We start from the raw sequence: 23,370 nt of genomic DNA on the forward strand, positions 1-23,370 counted from the left end.
CGCTGCCGAAAACACCCAACGCCAGGCAGCGCGGGGCCTGCTGGGAATTGTAGTATGACTCTCGCCTGTGAGCGAGCGCGGGTCCCTACAGGACTCAGTTTCCCGACAGGCTACGCGGTGAGGCTGCGGGCAGGACGCGAGTTGCGGCGCTGGCACCTGGAGTGACACGGTCACTGTGGGTCGCTCCGTGGCGATGGCTTCTTTCGTGACGGAAGTCTTGTCTCATTCAGGGAGCCTGGAGAAGGAGGATCTCGGCACCCGGATCAGCCGCTTGACCCGGCGGGTGGAGGAGATCAAGGTGAGGGCGGGCCGCCAACCGCAGGCTGCAAGCTGGGGAGGTCTGGGTGCGGAGCTAGTGGGGAGAACCGTGAGTCGGAAGCGAGGGAAGTGTGGGGACTGTTTGGAGAGCGACCACCAAGGCCTGGGACTGTGAGGAGGTGGGGGCCTGACTGTGTCGTGGTGGAGAGTCGTGCTAAGTGGAGCAAAAGTGAGGTGGGATGGACAAGACTGAAGAAACCAGAGGAGCCGGTGGTGGGACTGGAAACCCAGAGGGGGTTAGGAGAGAGGACAGGACAGCCACTGTATCTGTGGCTAGTCATCTCCACCACCCATTTATGAATGAATGTAATAATTCTAAGAAACTTGTGGGCATTATCCTCGGACTTTCTTTTGCCCGGTTGAATATGTTTATAAAAGTCTTAATTCACACACGGAACTTCAGGCATGCCAAGTGCTGGTGAGCATATCTTGTGTCCAAATGGATTTGCAGCACACAGCCACAGTTTCACTTCGTATTAGTGTTAACCTGGCAAGCCACATCTTCAGTGGCTTTCATTTAAAATGACGTGTACCTGAGTGAGTCTGGACTAAAGGGAGCAAGCTTCCTAACAACAGTTGATGACACAAAAATGGCATTGTTAATTTTATGTATTCATGGCAATGGCATCTCTGTGATGTTCGTCTTGTATTGTAGGGTGAGGTGTGCAATATGATCGGCAAGAAGTACAGTGAATTCCTGCCTACCATGCAGAGTGCACAGGACCTGGTTACCCAGGTGGACAAGCTCTCTAATGACATCGACCAGCTGAAATCCATGATAGAGGGTGAGGTAAGAATGGATTGTTGTGTCGGGTAAACCTAGGTTTCTTAGCTTCTTGATTTCTAAGTATTCTGTGGAGCATTTCAGGGCCTTACTTTCCTTATTGGTAAATAGAGGTTGAACCATGTGACTGTAGGATAACTTCAATTCTAAATTAGAAATATTTCTCAAACTTACAGTTATATATACTTTCACTTATGGTACTTTTTCTTTTATTGAGGGTAATAATGTCCTCCTTTCAAGTGGATTTTTTTTTTAATTAAAGAAAAATCTCAGGACTTGTTTTCATAAGAAAGTGAAAATAGATAATGCTTAGAACCAGATCATTTTTTTTTTTTTTTTGGCTTTTCCTAATTAGAGTGTTGTTCATCTCATGTTGAGATAGGGTCTTTCTGTGCAACTCAGGGTGGCCTGGAGCTCACTATGCAGCCCAGCCTGTCCTTGCACTTGGAATGTTCTAGCTTCCTCTTCCCCAAAAGCTAAGATTAGAGAACAGAGGCTTCCATCACTATTTGCAACCAGCCTTTCATCTTTTCATAGCATTCTCTTAGATCTGCAGCTGGCCTTAAGACATTTAAGTGGCAGACAATTTTTCTTGAATTTGGCCTTCTATTGGCTTGCATTGTTCATCAGAGCTATTCTACTCTGTGTATTTTATGTCTTTATGAGAATGTGGTATGCTTTAGGAGCAAGGTGTAACTGAGGCACAAGCTGTTTGACCACTGTAAAAAATCTAGACCCTTGGCTCTTGATATATTGGGCATTGTAATTCTGTCGAATACATTGTATAAAGCACTGTGTAATGATAATGCTCATTTTCATGGCTTCTATTCACTAGATGACTGCCCTCTTTCAAAAAGTGTCTCCAGACACTTATTATAAATATTATAGAGAACTAAGGAATATCAGGAGAGAATGGATCATGGAACAAGGGAGAGGAAAGAGGAAGGAAAGTCAGCGTGTTAGCTTAATATTGGTGAAATAAACTTTGGGTTGAGTAGTAAGAATCTTGTGACATTTATTTATTTATTTATTTATTTGTTTATTTATTTATTTATTTGAGTCAAGGTCTCTGTAGCCTCCCAAGTGTTGGGATTAAAATTGGTGTTTTTGACAAGGACAATATTGATGACCTGGTGGCACTAAAACCTTCGTTACAGTGAGTGTAGAATGACTGAGATGAGGTATTAAGGCAGTACATATGCCAGTTAGAAAAAGCTTGTTTGTGTGGAGGAGGAGAGGAAGAAGACACGTGCTGAGAAATACGGTGGTTCAAGTGAAGGGAATTTTTTTCCAAAGGTGGTGAAAATTCAACCTAATTTAAATCTGGTGGGAGGAGCTTTCCATGCAGCTGGAAGTGTTCAGTTACTTATTTCATGAATGAATGAAGAATGTGGTAGGGAGAAGTTGAAACACAGAAGAGGAAAAGTTAATGATGCCCTGAGAGTGTGGAATAGAATGAGAGGTGGATTCTGCCTCAACATTTAAAAAAATTACTTGTCAATAGGGATGCCTTTCTAGTAATTCAAGTGGATGAACTCTCTACTGAAAGACACTGCTTATGTTAAGAGAAGGTGATGAGGCAGAGACAGGACATCTTTGTGAGTTTGAGACCAGCCTGGCCTATATACTCCAAGGCTAGCCAGGGCTATATTGTGAGATCCTGTCTTAAGCAGAAAAAGAAGATGTGACTTGAGGGTTCATGTTGATGAGGATGGGTATTTATTGATTTTGTTTTTGTTTGTTTATTTGTCATATGGGTTATATGCATGCTACTCAAATTCAGGTATCAGGCTTGGTGGCAAAAGTCTCTGTTCATTGAATCTTTGCCCATTGAGCCATCTCGTTGACCTGAGAATGGGTGTTCTTGTATAGTGTAAGGCTTTGAACTAAGTGGACCCTTGTAGTCCCTCCTAATCACCTTCAGTATTTTCATTTCAGTCTGAACTGTTTAAATTTCCACATGAATAACACTGTGGTACTGAAGCTTAATAAGTTACAAATGTTTTATTCCTTTGATGCAGTTTGGCTGCAGAGTACTCACGATTTTGATGTATAAATTAGGTCTGTCGGGATCTTCACATATCGACTGCTGAATTTACAAACTTGAAGCAGCAGCTGGAAAGAGACTCTGTAGTCCTAAATTTGCTCCAACAACTACAAGAGGTAAAGTTAGCTCAGTGGCCCCTTTATTGCTTGGCTGGGGAGGAGGCGGTCAGCCTGTTTTTCTAATTGGTCTGACGTTCCCTGACAAAATGGTGTTTTCACATTTTACAAGCAGACATTTAGAATAGTAAGATATGGAAATGAAAAATGCCTGCTAATCTAAACTTACCTTTTTCAGTTTTCTTCTGCTATTGAAGAGAATAATATCGCGTTGGCAGAGAAGAAATACATCCCTGCCGCTCAGCACCTGGAGGAGGTACTCACAGTCTTGGAAGTCTGAGCCATAAGTTCTGTTTTGCTTTTGATGTGCTTGTTTATGTCCTTTTTATCCTTTGTCATTCAACAAGTGGGTTCTAATTTTTTTTGACTCCAGAGTTGATGTTTAACGGTGATTCTGTTTACTACCAGGCACAGGAATGCTTGAGGTTATTAAAATCCAGAAAATGCTTTGACTTAAAAATGTTGAAATCTCTCAGCATGGAGCTCACCGTCCAAAAGCAGAACATACTTTACCACCTCGGAGAAGAGTGGCAGAAGCTGATTGTGTGGAAGTTTCCACCGTCAAAAGGTGCTGTGGACCTCAGGTGGCCTGCTTTGCTTAATCTGCCTGAACCATTTTGACTTCTGAATACACCCTAAATATTTAGTACTAAAAAACAAGACTGTTTCATTTACTGATGAATTAATCTATCAGTTTTTTTCTGAATTTCGTTTATTAATCTTCCAACCTACCTCTTAGTGTGATCTCCCTTTTCACAGGTTTTTGTTTTTCATGTTTTTGATTAGCATATATTGTGCATAATGATGTAATACACTATACTTAATAATAGATTTCATGATGATATTTTCACAATGTAGCCAGTATATTTTGATCATATTCACGCTCCATTCCCTTCTCTTTCTCCTTATTCCTGAGAGTGAGCTCACATTGGTTAATTGTTTGCTTTAGAAAGAAACCAGGAATGGGCTTGTAAAGGACATACATTGTGTGTGTGTGTGTGTTAGATTTTGAAATTTAGTGTATTTAAAAGTAAATCCCAGAAACTCCTGATCTGTTAACTTGTGTCCGTTTCCCCCCACTCCTATGTGTTATATATTATACTTTATTTGGCATTTTGAAAGAAATGATATGGAAAACTTTTGATAGGATGCTCAAGTAGACTCCAGATGAAGTGAAGCTGGCAGGAGTGTTGAACTCTTTCTAATAACACACTATGTATTAGACCTGTTAAGCTGGTTAGGTGGCACTGGTATGTGAAGGAGGTCTGGGAAATAAGAGCTCACTGTACAGTCCTTGCTTGCTTTTAGTCATTCTGCACACATTCAGGTAGCATTTCTTACTGGCATATCATCTTTTTCACACTTAATCTTATTCTTTGGACATACCAAAAAAAAAAAAAAAAAGAAAAAGAAAAAAGAAAAAAGAAAAAGCATTTTCTGTTTGTAAGCAGTGCATAGGTCATGTGTCTCACATATGTAGTCATATCATAAGTATGTTGTAATGAAACTTAGGAATCAGCCGAGGAAGTGCTGTGAGGAGATGACCACCTTGCGTTGCTGAGACAGCTGATGTTCTCCTCCCTTAGATACCAGCAGCTTGGAATCTTGCCTCCAAACAGAACTTCATTTCTGCACTGACCAGCCCCAGAAGGAGGAGATGGCCCCTCTGCCACCCATCAGCTCAGTCCTCTTTGCGTTTTCCATTCTTGGAGAACTACCCACCAAGCTGAAATCGTTTGGTAAATGACTTGTTTCATTCACATTACATTTTAGAGGTAGAGTGTAAAGGAGATGATGGAAAAGATGATAAACTTCTAAGGAGAATATTAGTGACAGTGTTTGGCTTTGTAATCCACCAGAGCAGCAGTTCTCAATCTTCCTAACACTGTGACCCTTAATACACCTCCTCATGTTGTGAACCCCACCATACAGATATTTTGTTGCTACTTCATAACGAATTTTGCCACTGTTATGAGTCGTACTATAAATAACTGATATGTAAGATACCTGATATGTGACCGTCAAAGGGGTTGCAACCCACAGATTGAGAACCACTGCATCAAAGAAAATGGTCATAAATATCTTTTTTTAGTAATGTGTGGGTCCTTTTGAAAAACAGTTCTTAAGTTTTACAATTATTTTTGAATAACTTAAAAGTCTATAGGTAGGAAAGATTCTCTGAGAAAACTTATAGTATATAATTTTATAGGTATATTTGTTTTTGAGATTTACTTATTTTTATTTTATGTGTATATCTAGTTTGCATATATATATATGGGTACTCTGTGTATGTGTGGTGTCTATGGAAGGCTGTAGATTCCCCTGGAACTAGAGTTAATAGTCAATTGTTGGTTGCCCTGTGGAAGCTCGGAACTATACCTGGGTCCTTTGCAAGAACAGCCATGCTCTTAACCCTTGAGCCATTTCTCAAGTCCTCACGATACATATTTTTGGCACATTCATTTTTAAGAAATTTCCTCTAGTGATTTTAAAATAAATAAATAAATAATATATATATATATATATATGAATGAATGAATGAATGAGGGAGGTTTTGCTTGAAAGTATGTCTGTGCACTTATGGATATGCCTGTTTCCTGTGGAGGTCAAAAGAGGGCATCAGATCCCCTGCAACTGGAATTATCATGGTTGTGAACCACTTTGTAGATGCTGAGAATCAAACCTAGGTCTATGCAAGAACAAGAAATTCTCTTCACTACCAAGCCATCTCTTCAGCTCCTGATTTTTTTAAATTTTCTTTTTGGTTTTTTGAAATAGGTTTTCTCTTGTATAGTCCTGGCTGTCCTGGAACTCACTCTGCAGATCAGGCTGGCCTCTGCCTTCTGAGTGCTGGGATTAAGGGTGTGCATTACCACTGCCCTGCCAGCCCCTGATTTTTAAGTTTTTATTTCTTTGCTTTTTGGGAGCTTCATGTTTGAGTAGTGCATTTGCATCATTTCCCCTGTTTCCTAGTGGTTGTTGATGAGTGTCCCCATGGTAATTTCAGGTCAAATGCTGCTGAAGTATATGCTTAAGCCTCTGGTGACTTGCGCATCACTCCATCCTGTAATTGAAAAACAGCCCAACTCAGTTACCATTCGCTTTCAGTCTCTGCCAACAGACCTCGAGCACCCATCACCACCTGAAGCTTTTGCAAAGATCCGATTGGTCCTGGAAGTGCTCCACAAACAGCTTCTAGGTGTGTACCCCAAAGTGGCCTTTTATAATCTGGAAATGTGTATACTGCTCTTTCAAGTATTACCTTAGGGCAAAAGTGCTGATATATCCCAGCGAAGGGGAGGATCTGGGGTAAGTTACGCCATAGTAGACCTCCTTCTTACTTCTTGCCTACTTTTACATTTCTTCTCTTTGCCCTTGTCAGCTGGGCCATTAGTGACATCTCAGATCCTGTGTTTTAATGTTTTTTTTTAGCTGGAGTCTAGGTTGTACTTTTACTAGACTTTTGGTAAAGGATATATTGGAACTCTTGCCTTAATTATAGGAGAAATGAGCTAGATGCTTTTGTGCATATTTCCATGGGAAAATCCCATAGATAGATGCAAACAAATAAGAAGAAATATCAGGAACAATTTCATTTCCATTTGGCCTATAGCAGTATTTTTGGATTTACATCAGAAATAGCCTATTTTTGTGTTTTACTGTGAATCAGGTTTTTTCCTCCTATAAAAGTTTCTTCTGATCATGGTGGTGGCCCACACCTTCAATCTCAGCAGTTGGTAGGCAGAGGCAGTTGACTTTCTTAGTTTGAGAACAGCCTGGTCTACAGAGTTAGTTCCAGGACAGCCAGGGATAGCTATGCAGAGAATCCCTGTTCTGAAAAACAAAACAAAAAGTTTCTTCTGGTGTTTTAAAACAATGCTACTATTTCTTGTCTGTTTGATTTATGTTCTCCTTGCCTTCCTCAGTAGTCTTGTGGAGTGTTCCAGCCAACATTCTCCTGAAGAAAGTTTTTAAACACTTGTTGCTATTTGTGGGCCTTCGTAACAATCATAAATTATTTATTTTTGTATAAGTGATTTCGATATAAGCAAGGAATTGTGTAACTTTGATAGGAGCAGAAGAATACGTCAAACCCACAGTCCTACCTCAGCCTCCCAAGGCTGCATCACAAGTGTGTACTGCCATGTCCATTACACAACATAGTTTTTCTTCCTTTTGTCTTAAGAAGACAAGAGTCTGGTCTGGAACTTACTATATGCTAGACTAGGCCAGTAATCGTCCTAATTCATCCTGGAAGTTGATGGCTCTGTCTCCCAATGCCTTCATGTTGGCAGTTAAATGTTCAACTTAAAAATTTTGTGGGGACACAAGTCCTTAGCAAGTGACAAGTGACAACACCCTCCATTCTTTTTTATATGAGATCAATGAGAAATATGGTTTAGTGTGGTGGTTCATGCTTGTACTGTTAGAACCCAGGAGGCTGAGGTAGGAGGAACACAGTGACTTCCAAGCTAGCCTGAACTACAGAATAAGATGCTGTCTCACTCTGCATTACTCCCCTCTCCCAAATCCACATTCTCATTTTGGAAAATTAAGCAAGTGTTCCTTTTTATTTTTGTTTGTTATTTTTGAGACACAGTTTCTCTGTGTAACAGCCCTAACTATCCTGGAACTCATTCTGTACACCAGGCTGCCCTCAAACTCACAGAGATCCGCCTCCTGAGTAGTGGGATTAAAGGTGTGTGCCATCACTGCCTGGCAGAAATGTTTCTTTTATTTCAGTTAAAACATGATACTAATGGTGCATTTAGCCCTTCTGTAACTCAGGAATATTGGCAAAGAGCACAGTGTCATTCTATTTATTGTTTTTTATAAACCAGGGATAATTTGTAATCTTAGCATGTTTATAAACTGATTTATTTATTTATTTATTTATTTTACTGAGACAGGGTTTCTCTGTAGCCCTGGTTATCCTGGCATTCTCTGCAAACCAGGCTGGCCTTAAGCTCACAGAGATCCACCTATCTCTGCCTCCTGAGTGCTGGGATTAAAGGTGTGCGCCACCACTACCTGGCTTGTCTTTTTTTAATGTCTATAGTGACTTCACTTTTCATAGTCTGTTTCAGAAGAAAGCTGGGATGGAGGCTTTTTTTCCCCCCAGTTTTGTTTGTTTGTTTATTGAGGCAGGGTTTCTCTGTGTAGCCCTGGATGTTCTGGAACTCACTCTGTAGACCAGGCTGGCTTCTTATTTACAGAGATCCTCCTGCCTCTGCCTCCTGAGTGCTGAGATTAAAGGCATGCACTACCACTGCCCAGCATTCTATTTACTTATTAGCCACAGTGGGAGTATGGATGTTGGAGGACAAGTTAGTGGGAGTCAGTCCTCTCCTGCAGGGTATGTATGTTCTGGGAATTGAATGTAGATCACTAAGCTTGTGTTGTAAGCAGCATTACCCGCTAAACCATTTAGTTTGCTCTTAACTGTTATTCAAACAATAAATATGATATTCTAACTATAATGCTTCCAGGGTATTTTGAAAAACTACCCATGAGATAAACTATAGAGGATACTGTGCTTGGCAGACTAGACAGTATGCTATAATGTAATTTACTGATATTTTGCTTAGAGTAAGTTCTCAAATCGTGTACAGAGATGGAAAAGTACGGTGTTCTTCCTTTCTCTTGCTTTTTTGTTTGTTTTTGTTTTTTATTATTAAAACGAAGTAAGGTTTCATTAAAAATGGGGTTTAACTTTGCATATTTTCTGTGTGCTTGTTATATAAGCAGATTGATGGGTACAGGGCCAGTGTGTGGACAGCATGACATATGTTGTTATAGTGCAAAGGAGTGCTGCCATGAGCAGGCTTCATCTCAGCTGGGAAAGTAAAATAGCCATGACTTCATGTCCTGCATCATCATGCACAGCCTGATGAAGTAGCTGCAGAATTATCTGTGCTGTTTTCTTTTCCATCATCTTTTTATTTTATTTGGTTTTTTCTCTGTGTAGCCCTGGCCAGCCTGGAACTTGCTCTGCCCGTCATCTTAAAACTTAATCATTTTAAAATCTCAGGAGCTTCAGAATTCATTGGGACTGTGAATTGTTTGCCTAATACCTTTTCTTTTGAATTCAGATTTGCCTCCTGATACTGATCTAGAAAGTAGGAAAGTTCCTGAAATCATGTTGGCTGAGATGCTTGGTGATGTGATCTGGGAGGACCTGTCTGAGTGCCTCATCAGAAACTGCTTGGTTTATTCGATTCCCACAAACAGCAGCAAGTTGCAGCAATATGAGGAGGTAAAGTGTAGAGAGAGAATGGGCTTGCTTTCAGACAGGCTTGAGCTTTCAGACAGACTTGAGTCCCACCACTGTCTTGTATTTTCTTTTGGGTCTTTTGTTCTGAAGTTATACTCCTTTTTTGTTTGTTTGAAGTTGGTTTTGGTTTTTCAAGACAGGGTTCCTCTGTGTAGCCTTAGCTGTCCTGGAACTCGCTCTGTAGACCAGGCTGGCCTTGAACTCTCAGAAATCTACCTGTTTCTGCCTCTGCCTCTGCCTCCTGAGTGCTGGGATTAAAAGTATGTGCTACCACCTCCCAGCTTAAGTTATAACCTTATGAAAACTATTAATAAGGAGTAGAAATAATACATTCTCCATAACTTCATTTCTGTTCTGCATCTTTAATTGAGGAAGTATGTTTTCTTGTAAATACCGTTTTAAAATTTGATACATCATCTGTAATAGCTATTGTATAGTACTTTTAACCCCATTTTTAGTGCTTGCTTGAATGCTAAAATAAAGGTGTTTATTTATAAGATTATAAGTCTTAATATTTTATTGAAAATTCTTTTCCAAATGAATCTAGGGTTGGAAAATATATAATTAAAATTTATTTTTAATTTTAATTCTTTAAAAGATATGTAGGAGTGTTTCCCCTGAGTGTATGTATGTGCACCATGTACCTGGTACCCGTGGAGATCAGGAGGGGGCAGTCACTCCTCTGCTATCATGTGAATGCTGAGAACTGAACCCCAGTCTTCTGCAAGAGCAGCAAGTACTCTTAACTGCTGAGCTGTCTCCTCCATCTCCCAGAATGTATATTTTTAAATCAAGTCCTATGATCTAAATGTCCATTTTGTTTCCTACTCTTTTCATTACAGTGGGTTTGAAATTTTGGTATTGGAATATATGTACATATTGATCCTTTTATAGACTTGTGTCTATAGTTTCAGCCCAACTATTGACTGACATATTTGGGGAAAACTTTGCTTCTTTACTAGATAATATAAGACAGTTCTTCTCATCATTTTCCTGGGACAGTGGACTATGGAGTCTGTTTATATAGCATATATACTGTATAATCTAGAGACGATTTAGGTGTATGGGAGGGTGTACATAGGTTTTAGGTGAACAGCGTACCTTTTTATACAAAGGACTTGAATATCCACAGATTGCAATTTCTGAGGGGTGTTCTGGAACTAATTCCCAAAACATACTGAGGGAGAACTGTGTGTAATTCTTTGTCTCATGTTTGTCTCTATCAGATCATACAGTCTACAGAAGAATTTGAAAAGTCCCTAAAGGAGATGAGATTTTTAAAAGATGATACTACTGACTTGCTGAAATACGCTCGGAATATCAATTCTCATTTTGCTAATAAAAAGTGCCAGGATGTGATTGTGGCTGCTAGAAACCTAATGACCTGTGAAATTCACAACACTGTGAAGGTACTCGGGGATTACTGTGTTGTTTATACAAAGCAGCTTAATTCTGACACATTTGATAAAGTAGAAAGGAGTGGCAGTTGCTGAACCCCTGGAGACAAATGGCCCTCTTTAAAGTTCTCCTGCTGCCTCCCTTTGATTATTGTTAGTCCAGATAAAATATGTAACTTGAAAGTGACTGAGTAAACTAAGGAAGTCTCTGTAAGTATAGTGGATTGCTGTTGTTGAAATTCAAAAGCAGCTTATTCCCGTCTTCATTACCTAAAGATGTGTGTGCTTGCACTGTATCATCTGTAGAGAGTGTGGCCTGTGGTGAGATGTTCACTTCATGCGTCCATGGGCACCAGCACACTCGTGCATGCCCGTGTGTGTGAATACACACATACAAATTAAAATCAGTATTTTTTTTTTTAGAGGTATAAATAAATACTTGCAGCAGGAGTAAACTAATTTATGTGAAGAAAAGCTTATTCTTTGACTACTGATAATTCTGGGCCATTTTATTTTAAATCATAATATATATAAGAACATTTGGTAAATGCAAAGCAATACCGAAACATTCTGAACATTACTAAAACATAAACCAAGGCAATCTATTAATAGATTACCTAGCCATTTTTCTGAGTTGCCTGAAATTGCAGTGAGGATTCTGAACTCTATTTTCTTTTGTTTTTTTGAGGCAGACTGTGTAGCCCTGACTGGCATAGAACTCATTATATGGCCTGGTGGTGGTGTCGCATGCTTTTAATTCCAGCACTTGGGAGGCAGAGGCAGGTGGATCTCTGTGAGTCTGAGGCCAGCCTGATCTATAAAGTGAGTTTCAGGACAGCCAGGGCTACACAGAGAGATCCTGTCTTGCAAAACCAAAAAAAATAGACCAGGCAAATCTTGAACTCACAGAGATCCATTGTCTCTGTTTCCTAAGTGCTAGAATTAAATGTGTTCACCAAATTGAGCTCAGGCTCTGTGCTCTTAGTCCTTTCTTCTGGATACCTTATTTTTTTGGAGTGTCCCATTATTGTGTCCATTTCTACAAAGTATTTAGTCATTTGAAGTACACAGGTATTATAATTTTTATGAGAGCTGAAAATAATGAGTTTTGTAGGTCTTTTCAGTTACTTCAAATCTTTGCTTTTCTATCACTATTAAGAATCCCGCAGTATGTGAGATTGCTAACTTATTCTCATGTGGGACTGTCAGTCAAGGTCAAACAGTCCTTAAATCAGGCCACTTTCTTGCAGACAGATCTAGTCACTCTGTAGGGCCACAATTTCATCAGTGTGGAAGCCTTGAGTGTCTTTATTCTTTGCTGGCTGCTTGAGTTTCAAAACTGCATTCCTGAGAACTTACATTTTCTGTTGCTGTGTTTGCATCTTAGATTACCCCTGATTCTCAGGAAACTCTCCCAGACTTGCCCAGGCCTGATGTGGATAACAAGCTACAAGTCCAGAAGGTGTGCAGAATGCAGTTCAACAACACTGGGAACTTGGAACCTGAAAAGTCACTGGACCCACATTCCTTTTCTTTACCCACCTGCCGCATCAGCGAGTCTGTGAAGAAATTAATGGAGCTTGCCTATCAGACTTTACTAGAGGCAACAACAAGTAGTGATCAATGGTAACACAGAGAAATTGACCCCTGTTATTTATTTATAATAACACTGATGTAAACGTGTTAAAGCAGATGCTGGCTGGGTGTGTTGGTTTATGTTCATAAACCTAGCACCTGGAAGGCTGAGGCATAATTGTGAATTCTAGGCTATCAGGATACAGAGCAAGGTCTGGGCCAGCCTGGAGTTACTAATATAATCCTGTTATGCAAAAGAAAATTAATATTACCTAGAAATGTGAACAACAACAAAATAAGACAAAAAACCAAAACAGAAGTAAAGAAATTAATAAATAGGTACATGGATAGATAGGTATAGGTTTATTTGGCATTAAAATTCTTCACTTTTAGTAAGCCACACTTTAATTTTTAGCTCAATTTTTGGTTTTTAAGTTTGGCTCTCTGTGATCAAAGGCTGTTATATAAGAAAGCACAGGCAGAGGACCTAAAACACTCCCTTGAAAAGGCTTACTACTGGAATGCTCATTCTGCATGAATGTGGTAGTTACATATGCTCATTGCTGCAGGATTGTGGTAGTTACACCACACGTGGCAGCATTACCTGGAGCCTGGAGAGCCAGAGGGACCTGAGAACTTCCCCTTTCCAGTCCACAGGGCAAGGCGCCGCAGATGGAGGGTCAGTCTTCTTTGGGACTAGAACATGCTACAGATCTGGCTTCACCTTTTCAGGATGGTTCCTCCTACTCTTCACTGTGTTCAGGGTACCTCAGGCTCTATTTCACATATCATACAGAACCTTTGCATTTTGAAGCAAAAATGGCAGGCTAACCACCATTTGACTATAGAACGGGCTTATATTTAGCTACATTTAGCTCTTCTTCTCAAAGAAAATACTTTGACTTTGAGCTTGACTTAGTCATTCTTTCCTCAGATCTGTGGGTTATTTCCATGTGCAAACAATTTTTTGTTGTTGTTGTTTTTCAGACAGGGTTTTTCTGTGTATCAGTTCTGGCTGTCCAGGCACTCACTCTGTAGCCCAGGCTGGCCTTGAACTCAGAAATCCACCTGCCTCTGTCTCCGGAGTGCTGTGATTAAAGGCGTGTCCACCACTATCTGGCACAAACACTTTTGTGTTGTTATGGCTAGAACATGTTTACATAGTGCTGCTGTGGCTTCAGTTAGTCCTGCTGAAGTATTGGTATTGACTGTGTGTGCACGCATGTACTTGGTTATGCTGTGTCACACATTGGAGGTCAGAGGACAACTTTGTGGAACCACTTTTTTTCCGCCTTTACATGGGCTCTAGGAGTCACATTTGGTTCACTAGGTCTGTGAGAGTGCTATTGCTTGCCTAGCCATTCACTGGCTTATGCAGAAGACCTGAGTTTTTGTAAAGGATGAATGTGCGCTTTTGGCAGGGTAAACAGAGTTGTCACTGTTTCCTGAAATGACATTCTTCAAATAAATCAGACCAGAAGTTAATGATGCATGGCAGTATTTAAATTTTTCTGTTTAAGAAAATGGATGCCCAACACTGTTTTGGTATGCTGAATATTAATATTCCATTTGTAACAGATTTTTTAAATATTTTAATTATTTAAAAATGAGCTGGTGGTGGTGCATGCCTTTAATCTCAGCATTTGGGAGGGAGAAGCAGCTGCATCTCTATGAATTCGAGGCCAGCCTGGTCTACAGAGTGAGACCCAGGACAGCCAAGGTTACACAGAGAAACCTTGTCTTGAACCTTCCACCCAAAAAATTAAAAATTTTATGTGTATGGGTGTTGTATCTGCATGTATGTCTATATACATAAATATGCCTGGCACCAACAGGGGTCAGAAAAAGGCATTAAATCTTCTGGTGTTGTGAGCCACCAAGTGGGTATTGGGAATAGAACCCTGTTGGGGGGGTGCTTGGCATAGAAAATGGGCTTTAAAAGAGCCATTTCTCCATCTTCGTGTATTTTCTCTTTTAAGGTTCATTTTGGGGGCCAAGTCCCCTGTCTCTCTTCCAACACACACACACACACACACACACACACACACACACCTTTAAATGCATTTTAATGGTAATCTTTAAGTGGTTAAAGATTAGATTTAAAGGGCAAAAAATCTTGAGGGTTCGATGCTGTTCTCAGAAATGTTGATTCATGTCTTTGCATTGGGAAGAAGGGGGAAAGGTGAAAGCTGAAAGTCAGCCTGATTCTAAAAGAACCCAGTGAGTGCCTTTGTTGATGCCTTGCCCTTTGCTGGCAGGATGCATTGGAAACTGGTGACATTTGCTTGAGGCTTAGCTCCATTTGTCACTGGAAGGATACTTTGGATGCTGGGAGAGCACAAATGGATAAGTGGAAAAGAGGCTTTGGATTGAATGCTCCTGTCCTGAAGGTCGTTAGTGTATCCATGTTTTAGGATTAGTTTATAGATACTGATTGAGTACGTCTCCATGAGAGACAGTGTTTTTCTGCAGCTGTAGTTTTTTAACAGCTGATCTTCACTAACAGACTACCTGCTTTTACTTCATATGATTTCTCTTGAATGCTTGTTTTTCTTCCAGTGCTGTTCAGCTTTTCTACTCAGTGAGAAATATCTTCCATTTGTTCCATGATGTGGTGCCAACATACCACAAGTAAGTGTCTCATTTCTGTATAATTGTCTGTCTAAAATGGCAAGTCAGGTTAAAACCAGTAATGTTGTGTTCACCACAGCGATTGATTAAGGTTGACAGTGAAAGTATACCAAACTAAGACCTTTTAAAAGCTGTAGACATTTACTGTGGGGTGTATAGTGATTTTATGTGTAAGAGGGTGGAACACACTTAAAAGCTCAAAAGAACTTTATCCAGTTTTTAATGCCCAACATTTTTGGAGCCACCATACTTTTCTTTGTTAAGAAATAGGTCTTCATCCAGTGAGTGTGTTTGTTGTTTGTAGTTTTGCAGACACTGTCCCGTGAGAAGGCCATGTTAGTGTGAAGTATGGTATGGTACTCTATCTAATGTTAATAGAACATCAGGCTGTATTAACCCAATGTCTTGGGCTTTAAAGGTTTGCTTTTAATATTAATCTGAAAAGTTACTCAACTCTGATGCCTCTAGTTCTTTCTGTTATTCAAATGAAATGTTTTATATGTTTTCATGTTGTTTGTTTGTTTGTTTTGTGTTCAAGGCAGGGTTTCTCTGTGTAGCCCTGGCTGCCCTGGAATTCAGTTTATAGACCAGGTTGGCATCGAACTCAGAGAACTGCCTGTCCCTGCCTTCTGAGTGCTGGGATTAAAGGTGTGTGACAGCACAGCCTGATTTCTGTATGATTTTTATAGATATTTTTAGTAGTCTGCTACCAAAACTACTCCATAATTAAGGGTTCATCTCTCTCTTTTTTAAAGGTTGGGTTTGCTTATTTAGGTTTGTGTGTATGTGTTCACATGTGCATGTGGGTGCCCTTAAAAGCTGGCAGAGGGTGTCAGATCTCCTAGAACTGGAGCTAAAGGTAGTTGTGCGTTTGTAGATATGGTACTGGGAACCAAACTTGGGTCCTGCAAGATGTTTTGCACATTCAAATGTTGAGATATCTCTCCAGCCCATTAAGGGTTCTGTTTTTTTTTTTTTTTTTTTTTTTTTTTTTTTGAGACAAGGTCTCTGTGCAGCCCTGGCTGGAACTCGCTGTGTATACCAGTGTGGCCTCAAACTTAAAGAGATTTGGCAGCCTTTGCCTCCCAAGTGCTGGGATTAAAGGTGTGTGCCATTGTGTCTGCCTTAAAGTATTTTTTTAAGTTTAGATTTTTGAAAAGTTTGGATGATTTTTGTTTGTATTATTTTTGATGATTTAAAATAAGATATGTCATCTGGGCATTGGTGGCACCCGCCTTTAATCTCAGCATTCCGGAGGCAGAGGCAGGAGGAACTCTGTGAATTCAAGGCTGGCCTGATCTACAGAGAGAGTTCTAGAACAGGCTCCAAAGCAATACAGAGAATGTGACCAAGTGGTGAGGGAAGAGTAAAGACCTGTTGGGTCAGCTGCCAGCCTTTCCTTAGGGGTTCAGAGATGGCTGACCTCGCAGTTCTGAGACATTTACCACTGTGTGAGTTGCCTCCTTCCCCTTGTGTGATTTTACACCTCTGCTGGATTACTTCATGACCTGTGCTTGAGCGTAGACCACCTGGAAGCCTTGCCAAGACAGGTTTCCAGACCCTACGCACATGGCCTAGTAGCTTGAGGATGGGAAGACCATGCTGTTCATGTTACCTGTCATGGGATGGTACTTTGAGAATTGTTGCCTTAGATTATTGCTCTCATCTGTGGCATTATTTCATAATCAATTATGAAACTTCCCAAGTAGATAAATTTGCCTAGGGCCCACTCCTAGGGTTGGTATAAGACTCTTGCTTTCGTATGTGTATGTTTGTTTTTTGTTTTGTTTTTCCTGGCCCCCTCTCCCCTCCCTTCTCCCTATACCATGCCCAGCCTTTTTATGTGGATTCTGGGGATTGAACTCAAGTCCTCATACTTGCAGAGCATGCACCCTACTGTCAGAGCTACCACTCCAGCCCCCACAGATGATTCTGGGGACTGGGCCTATGCCAGCATTCAGTAAGCAAACTAGAAGGTGTTAACTGAATGGTGTTTATTTAGGATTTCTTTTTGAGCTGGGCAGACACTAATCTGTGTGGAAGAATTGAAGCAACGATTTTTTTTTTTTTTTCAATTCTTGGTTTAAAAAGTCATCTGCAGAGATTTCAAAAAAATAAAAATGCCTGGTTTCATTTTCAAAGGTTGTGATTTAATCTGTTTGGGGTAAACTCTAAATATCTTTATATTTTTAAAATTTCATGTGATTCTGATTTGTAGTCAACTTTGAAAACCTTCAGTGTATCGTTATATATGTGAAATGGGAGTTCAGAAAGGGGGAAAATGAACCAGTGTTTCCCAGACTGTCTAAGTTGAATTTCAAGGTCAGAATGCAGTTTACTGTGTTTCCTGTGCTAAGAGCACAGTTTATTCTCTTGGTTTTTCTTTTTTTTGTTAGTCATTGGAATAGTTTTCTTTTTTTCTTTTAGTGTGTGTGTTTGCAGATGCCTACAGAGGCCAGAAGTTGGATTCTCTAGAGCTAGAATTACAGGTGGTTGTAAGCCACCTGACTTGTATACTGGGGACCAAACTCAGGTCCTGTACAAGAGCTTCGGGTAGTCTTAGTTGCTGAGACCGCTCTTCAGCCCAGCACAGGGACAGTTTTATTGGATAAGGTCACATTGGCCAGAACAACTAACTGAATGAGAATGAGAATAATTGCATATTTTGTGTGTTCAGCATTTACAAGGTAGACGTTGGTGAAAGCTGAGGGCTGCCACCTTAGAGAAGAGACAACTTTCCAGAAAGCTTGACCTGAGTAACAGGTGGTTTCCTTTTCTGCCCTTCCTCTTGACCTAGGGAGAACCTTCAGAAGCTCCCCCAGTTGGCTGCCATTCACCATAACAACTGCATGTATATTGCTCACCACTTGCTGACCCTGGGTCATCAGTTCAGATTGCGTCTTGCCCCTGTTCTTTGCGATGGCACAACTACCTTTGTGGACCTCGTGCCTGGCTTCAGAAGACTTGGTAACTGATACCTCACGTTTGGGAAAATGTGACTTATACACTCTCATATCTTTGTAATTTAATTGCCAGGGAGGTTAGGAGTTAGTGATGTATTAGAGGAGTTAGAGTGTGAGAGGTCTTCTAATCTGTTAATATTTCTAGTCATTTAATTCTATAGAATGGATACCATCTTTGTGTAAACGTTACTCTTTTACCACATGATCTTGTGGTATGGTAGCATCCCTGACTTTATTGCCGGCATGCATTGACTCCATCATAAGTCATTTGTGTCAGGAGAAAAACCACATAATAAGACATGTACCAGGACTGTGCTGTTTGTGTTGTTGACAATCACTCACTGATGTCAATACGTGTTCTTTGGTAAACTCCAAGGCACACTCCCTCCCTTTATGACTTCCTTGGTTTCGATTGTGATTAGTAAGAATCCAAAGAAATCCATTGTAGGATAAATTGAAATTTATTGTAAGGGTACCCAGAGAAGAGTTGAAAATCTATACGGTTTAAGTAGCTGACAGGTACAAGTTCCAACCTTCCCCCCGCCCCCCATTAGTGCTGTAGACACTGGAACAGTAAGTAGCTGCTTTTTCTATGGAAGTTTTTTGGTTTTTCCTTAGCTGTCTCGTATTCCTGGCAAACTGTTGAGAAAGGTATATCTATCAATCGCCCTTTGATAGGATCCTATGGATTGGCTAAATGGATTCAGAATCATTATATACAGGTGCAGACCTGACAAAAAGCACATTTAGTGACTTTAAAATGCAGTTCTCTTAACAGGCCGAGCAGCTGTCAAGCTCTGTTCACCTCTCCCACTCTGACTTTGCAATGTGTGATTCAACAGGCTTACAATTTTTCATTGTAGGCACAGAGTGTTTTTTGGCCCAAATGCGGGCCCAGAAAGGAGAACTTCTGGAAAGATTATCAAGTGCTAGGAGCTTTTCCAACATGGACGACGAAGAGAATTATTCGGCAGCAAGCAAAGCAGTGAGGCAGGTAGGAGGCTGTCTCAGGTACTGATGATGGTGCTCCATCCTTTGAGGCCCCTCCAGCCACCTAGCAAGGCGCTCAGATGATTCCTATACTCCCTATTGGAAAGTCTAGATACCTGTCAGGCTGTATGTAAGGCCTTTTCCCTGTTTAAACAAGACAAATGGAAGCCATCTTTCCATTGACCCAATTATATTATTAACTCACGAAATTGTATGTGAAAACTTTTTAAGGTAGGCTTTTGTCTGTACTCCTGTTTTTTTGTTTTGGTTTTTCCAGACAGTTTCTCTGTGGAGCCTGACCTGGAACTCACTTTGTAGACCAGGCTAGGATTAAAGCTGTGTACCACCACACCTGGCTCTATTCCTGACTTAAGTTCCCTCCATTGGTTTATATTCATTGTATGTGGACTGGGTTTTATAATGACACTTACACATAAATACTAATAGAACACACCCCCCTTTCCTTCCTTTTTCTTGCTCTTCATGTCAAGTACTAAGTCCCTTACTCTACTTTCATGCTATCGTACATACATTGTTTTATGGGTCTGTGTCAAATCTAGGACTCATACATAAGCAAAGCCATGATCTGTGTCCTCTGAGATGGACTTAATTTACTTGTAATCTTCATCTCAAGCTGTGCAGTGTTCCATTGTGTACACACCACATGTAGCTGATCTCATCCTCTGCTGTTTGTGTCTTCATTAGACTGCTCCCATCCTTTTCTCAAGGATGTCCCTGAGGTTAAACATTCAAGAGCCATGGAGTCCCATTACCTCACCTTTATATCACTTCTTTCCCCCATTTTATTTTTCACATAAAATGATAAGTGTGAGTTCAGAAAAAATGTCAATTGTTGCCATTTCCTTCTGTGTCTATAGCTTTGTTCTTCTGACAGGTACTGCATCAGCTAAAGAGACTTGGAATTGTGTGGCAGGATGTCCTGCCGGTGAATATATATTGCAAGGCTATGGGGACCTTGCTAAACACAGTGATCACTGAGATGATTGGCAGAATCACCGCCCTGGAGGTAAGGGCTGATACAGACTTAAAATGTAAATCATATCCTGCACTGTGACTTTATTAAGAAAGTGATACTGGAGCCTTGTTTCTAATTGGTGCAAATGGTAGAAGAGATTAATCATTTGTATCTAACTCATGCTATTGTGGTTTGGTTGGTTGGTTCCAGTTTTGTCTGAATTCTGTTTTGCTAAGAACTTGGTAATCTCTTTTATACCTAGATAAGAAAGTAGTTTGACTGACTTCTCACTCCAGCATACAAATTAGGAGTGATGACACTGGAAACTGGGCAGTGGTTCCAAGACATATTATTTAGTATGTTCTGCAGGTGAACTAAGTAATTTAACTTTGCAGCATGAGTAGTCTGTGCAGGTTCCAGTTTACCAGCACACTGCAATTGAGTGGATTGTGTGTGATTCTATGAAGAAAATTGCCTGGACATGACTAGCTGATCCTCCAAAGAGTAGATCACCCAAACCCTTAATTGTAGTAGTACTCTGTCCCTTGCACCAAGCTGTGTATAAGCACATTGTGCTTGGGGACACAGGCTTCTCTGCAGACACATAGAACTGTTAACCATCGGCGGACCGCTTCTATCATGTTAGCTTCAGGAGGGTTTTCAGAGAGCTGAATGGATCTAGTGACTAGTAAGATGTGCTACATTTGGTTGGAAAACATTTGCCCTGCCCTTTGGCTCAGTTCTACTGTTGTGTTCCCTTTGTGCTAACCTAGGACATCTCAACTGAAGATGGCGATAGATTGTATTCCCTGTGCAAAACAGTGATGGATGAAGGGCCACAAGTATTTGCACCTCTGTCTGATGAAAACAAGAACAAGAAATACCAGGAAGAGGTTCCAGTGTATGTGGCCAAATGGATGCCTTTCAAAGAACTGATGATAATGTTGCAGGCTAGCTTGCAAGAAATTGGAGATCGGTGTGTATCTGTTTTCTATGGTGGCATATATATGGTCACAAAAGAGGACTAGGACCATCAGTGACAGATGCTCCCCCTACCCCCACCCCCGCAGTGTGTGTGTGTGTGTGTGTGTGTGTGTGTGTGTGTGAGAGAGAGAGAGACAGACAGATATAAATTCAGGGTTTTGGGCATGCTGGGCAAGCCCTCTACCACCGAGCCATATCTCTGGCACCTCTTGTTACACAGAATTATTCAGGCAAGAATTTCACATTCCATCGCAGTAGTTGAGGCCTTTTAGTAGTATTTCATAGGTCAGGTCTCATGATTACTTTCTCATATTTAATAACAAAAGAGAGAGAATGCGGTTTCAGCATGCAGTACAGATGCTCTAGTGTTTCTAATTAGTACATCCTTCTTACACCTGGATGATGCATTTTAAGAATGATTAGATTCCTAGCAGCGTAGTTGGAAAAAAAAAAAAAAATAGAAGAATGAATGATTTAACAGAGAAGTGATTGTTAAGTCTTAAGTATTCAGCATGAAACCAGTTCATTTTCTGCAGGGAGTTCTATAGTTCATGGCAGTGATTCTCAACCTGTGGATTGTGTCCCCTTTTGGAGTACATGACCCTTTCCCAAGGATTGCATATCAGATATTACCCTGAATAATAGATAATTTACATTATGTATTAAAGGGTCAAAGCATTAAGGTTGAGAGCCACTGGATTAGGAGGTTAAGTACCACACCCCTGAAAAAAGGTATTTTGTGTTTTTCACATAGGGTTCTACTTTATATTCCTACTTTATTATGTACACCAGGCTGGCCTTGAATTCCAAAAAACTCTCCTGCTTTAGCCTCCCGAGTGCTTAAACCGCAGGTATGAGTCACCATATGTAATTTGAGTTTTTGTTCTTTCTCTCTCTCTCTTAAGATTGATCTATCTCTCTCTCTCTCTCTCTCTCTCTCTCTCTCTCTCTCTCTCTCTCTCTCTCTCAAGATTTACTTACTTTATGTGTATGGAAAGCTTGTGTGCATGTATGTCTGTGACCATTTGTGTGACTGGTGACGGTAGAGACCTGAGGGAGGTTATCAGGTCCCTTGGAACTGGAGTTACAGACAGTTTTGAGCTGTCATGTAGGTGCTGGGAATTGAACCTGGGTCCCGTGGAAGAGCAGCCAGTGCTCATAACCACTGAGCCATCTCTTCCATCTACTCTTTTCTGGCTGTGCTGGTGCCAGATGCAGCCATGAGCAGCAACATCTAAAGAAGAATGGGATTCCCAGTATTTATATAATTCCTTTAGTGTTTGGATCAAGTAAGACAATTTTACGTAGAGACATAGGAAATATAATCTGTCTTGTTTTGCAGGTGGGCAGATGGAAAGGGGGCCCTGGCAACTGCATTCTCTTCCAACGAAGTCAAAGCTTTAATCCGTGCCTTGTTCCAGAACACAGAAAGAAGAGCCGCTGCTCTTGCTAAGATTAAATAGCTCTCCTCCCTGAGAAAGATTCTCTTGACTTTGGGTTCCTGTATGGGTGTCATTACTTCCTTCAGAACTTCTCAGAATCACTCATTGGTTTTGGTGAACCAATATATCATGGACTTCACATAAGGACACCTGACCTGGCCTGAATGAAAGTTTTCTGAACTGATATTAAGATATCACTTGAAGCAAGCACTGGGTTCCTTGACTGTCGCTGCTCTCCCTTGCCAAGTATGAATCTGCTGGGCAGCATGATTTGTTCCCGGGCTCTCTGAGAGTTGTGTATATTGTAATTTTAGACCCTGGCTTTGGACATTCCAAAGTTAGGGTTCAAAATTTGTACAATACTTTTTTTGGGGGGGTGGGCATTAGGGGCACATTACTTGGCCTTACAGGAATTAGGGAGACCTCTTATATTTCTTTCCAGTAAATAATACTTTCCCAGTTAAAAGAGTGAGTGTTTTGAATAACATGAGCCATGGCCAAAGAGACCAACACCAAGTTTTCTTACAGGCTTTTCCTTTTATTGAAGTCTGACTCTTAGGCTTGTCTGCTCTTTGAGCTAGGGTCTGGCTATGTCGTTTTGGCTGACCTTGCACTCTGAATCTTCCCCTGGCTTCCAACTATAAGCACATACCACCATGACTGCCTCATATATTTGAGAAGATTTTTTTGGCATATTTTGCTATTGTGACTAAATTTTGTTGTTGTTGTTGTTGTTTGTTTTCTTTTTGTTGTTGTTGTTGGATCGCTTCTCTCTCTGTTTCCATTTTGAAGTCCCATTCTTTCTGAACCCTGTCAAATGTCAAAGATTCTAAATTGTCAAAATTCCTTAGGAATGTTATGTGGGTGGCATCT

General features: G+C 40.6%; 1 protein-coding gene across 1 annotated transcript; it reads left to right on the forward strand.

The window, feature by feature from the left end:
- The first annotated feature begins 102 nt into the window (after positions 1-102).
- Positions 103-22,862, forward strand: Zw10 (zw10 kinetochore protein). Its single transcript, XM_051197376.1, has 16 exons — positions 103-298; positions 974-1,108; positions 3,164-3,265; positions 3,444-3,521; positions 3,674-3,833; positions 4,852-5,004; positions 6,273-6,464; positions 9,358-9,521; positions 10,766-10,948; positions 12,324-12,562; positions 15,071-15,142; positions 17,940-18,109; positions 18,969-19,099; positions 19,991-20,122; positions 20,845-21,047; positions 22,398-22,862. Exons 1-16 carry the CDS (start codon positions 194-196, stop codon positions 22,516-22,518), a joined length of 2,340 nt encoding a protein of 779 aa, XP_051053333.1. The 5' UTR covers positions 103-193; the 3' UTR covers positions 22,519-22,862.
- The last annotated feature ends 508 nt before the right edge of the window (positions 22,863-23,370 follow it).

This window comes from Phodopus roborovskii, unplaced genomic scaffold, assembly GCF_943737965.1.
Source record: "Phodopus roborovskii unplaced genomic scaffold, PHOROB, whole genome shotgun sequence".
In the NCBI taxonomy this organism is placed as follows: domain Eukaryota; kingdom Metazoa; phylum Chordata; class Mammalia; order Rodentia; family Cricetidae; genus Phodopus; species Phodopus roborovskii.

Coding starts and splice junctions, on each gene's coding strand:
- Zw10 (XM_051197376.1), top strand. CDS start 194: ATGGCTTCTTTCGTGACGGAAGTCTTGTCTCATTCAGGGAGCCTGGAG. Junction 1,109..3,163: donor AATCCATGATAGAGGGTGAG/GTAAGAATGGAT, acceptor TGTATAAATTAG/GTCTGTCGGGATCTTCACAT. Junction 18,110..18,968: donor GCCTGGCTTCAGAAGACTTG/GTAACTGATACC, acceptor TTTTCATTGTAG/GCACAGAGTGTTTTTTGGCC.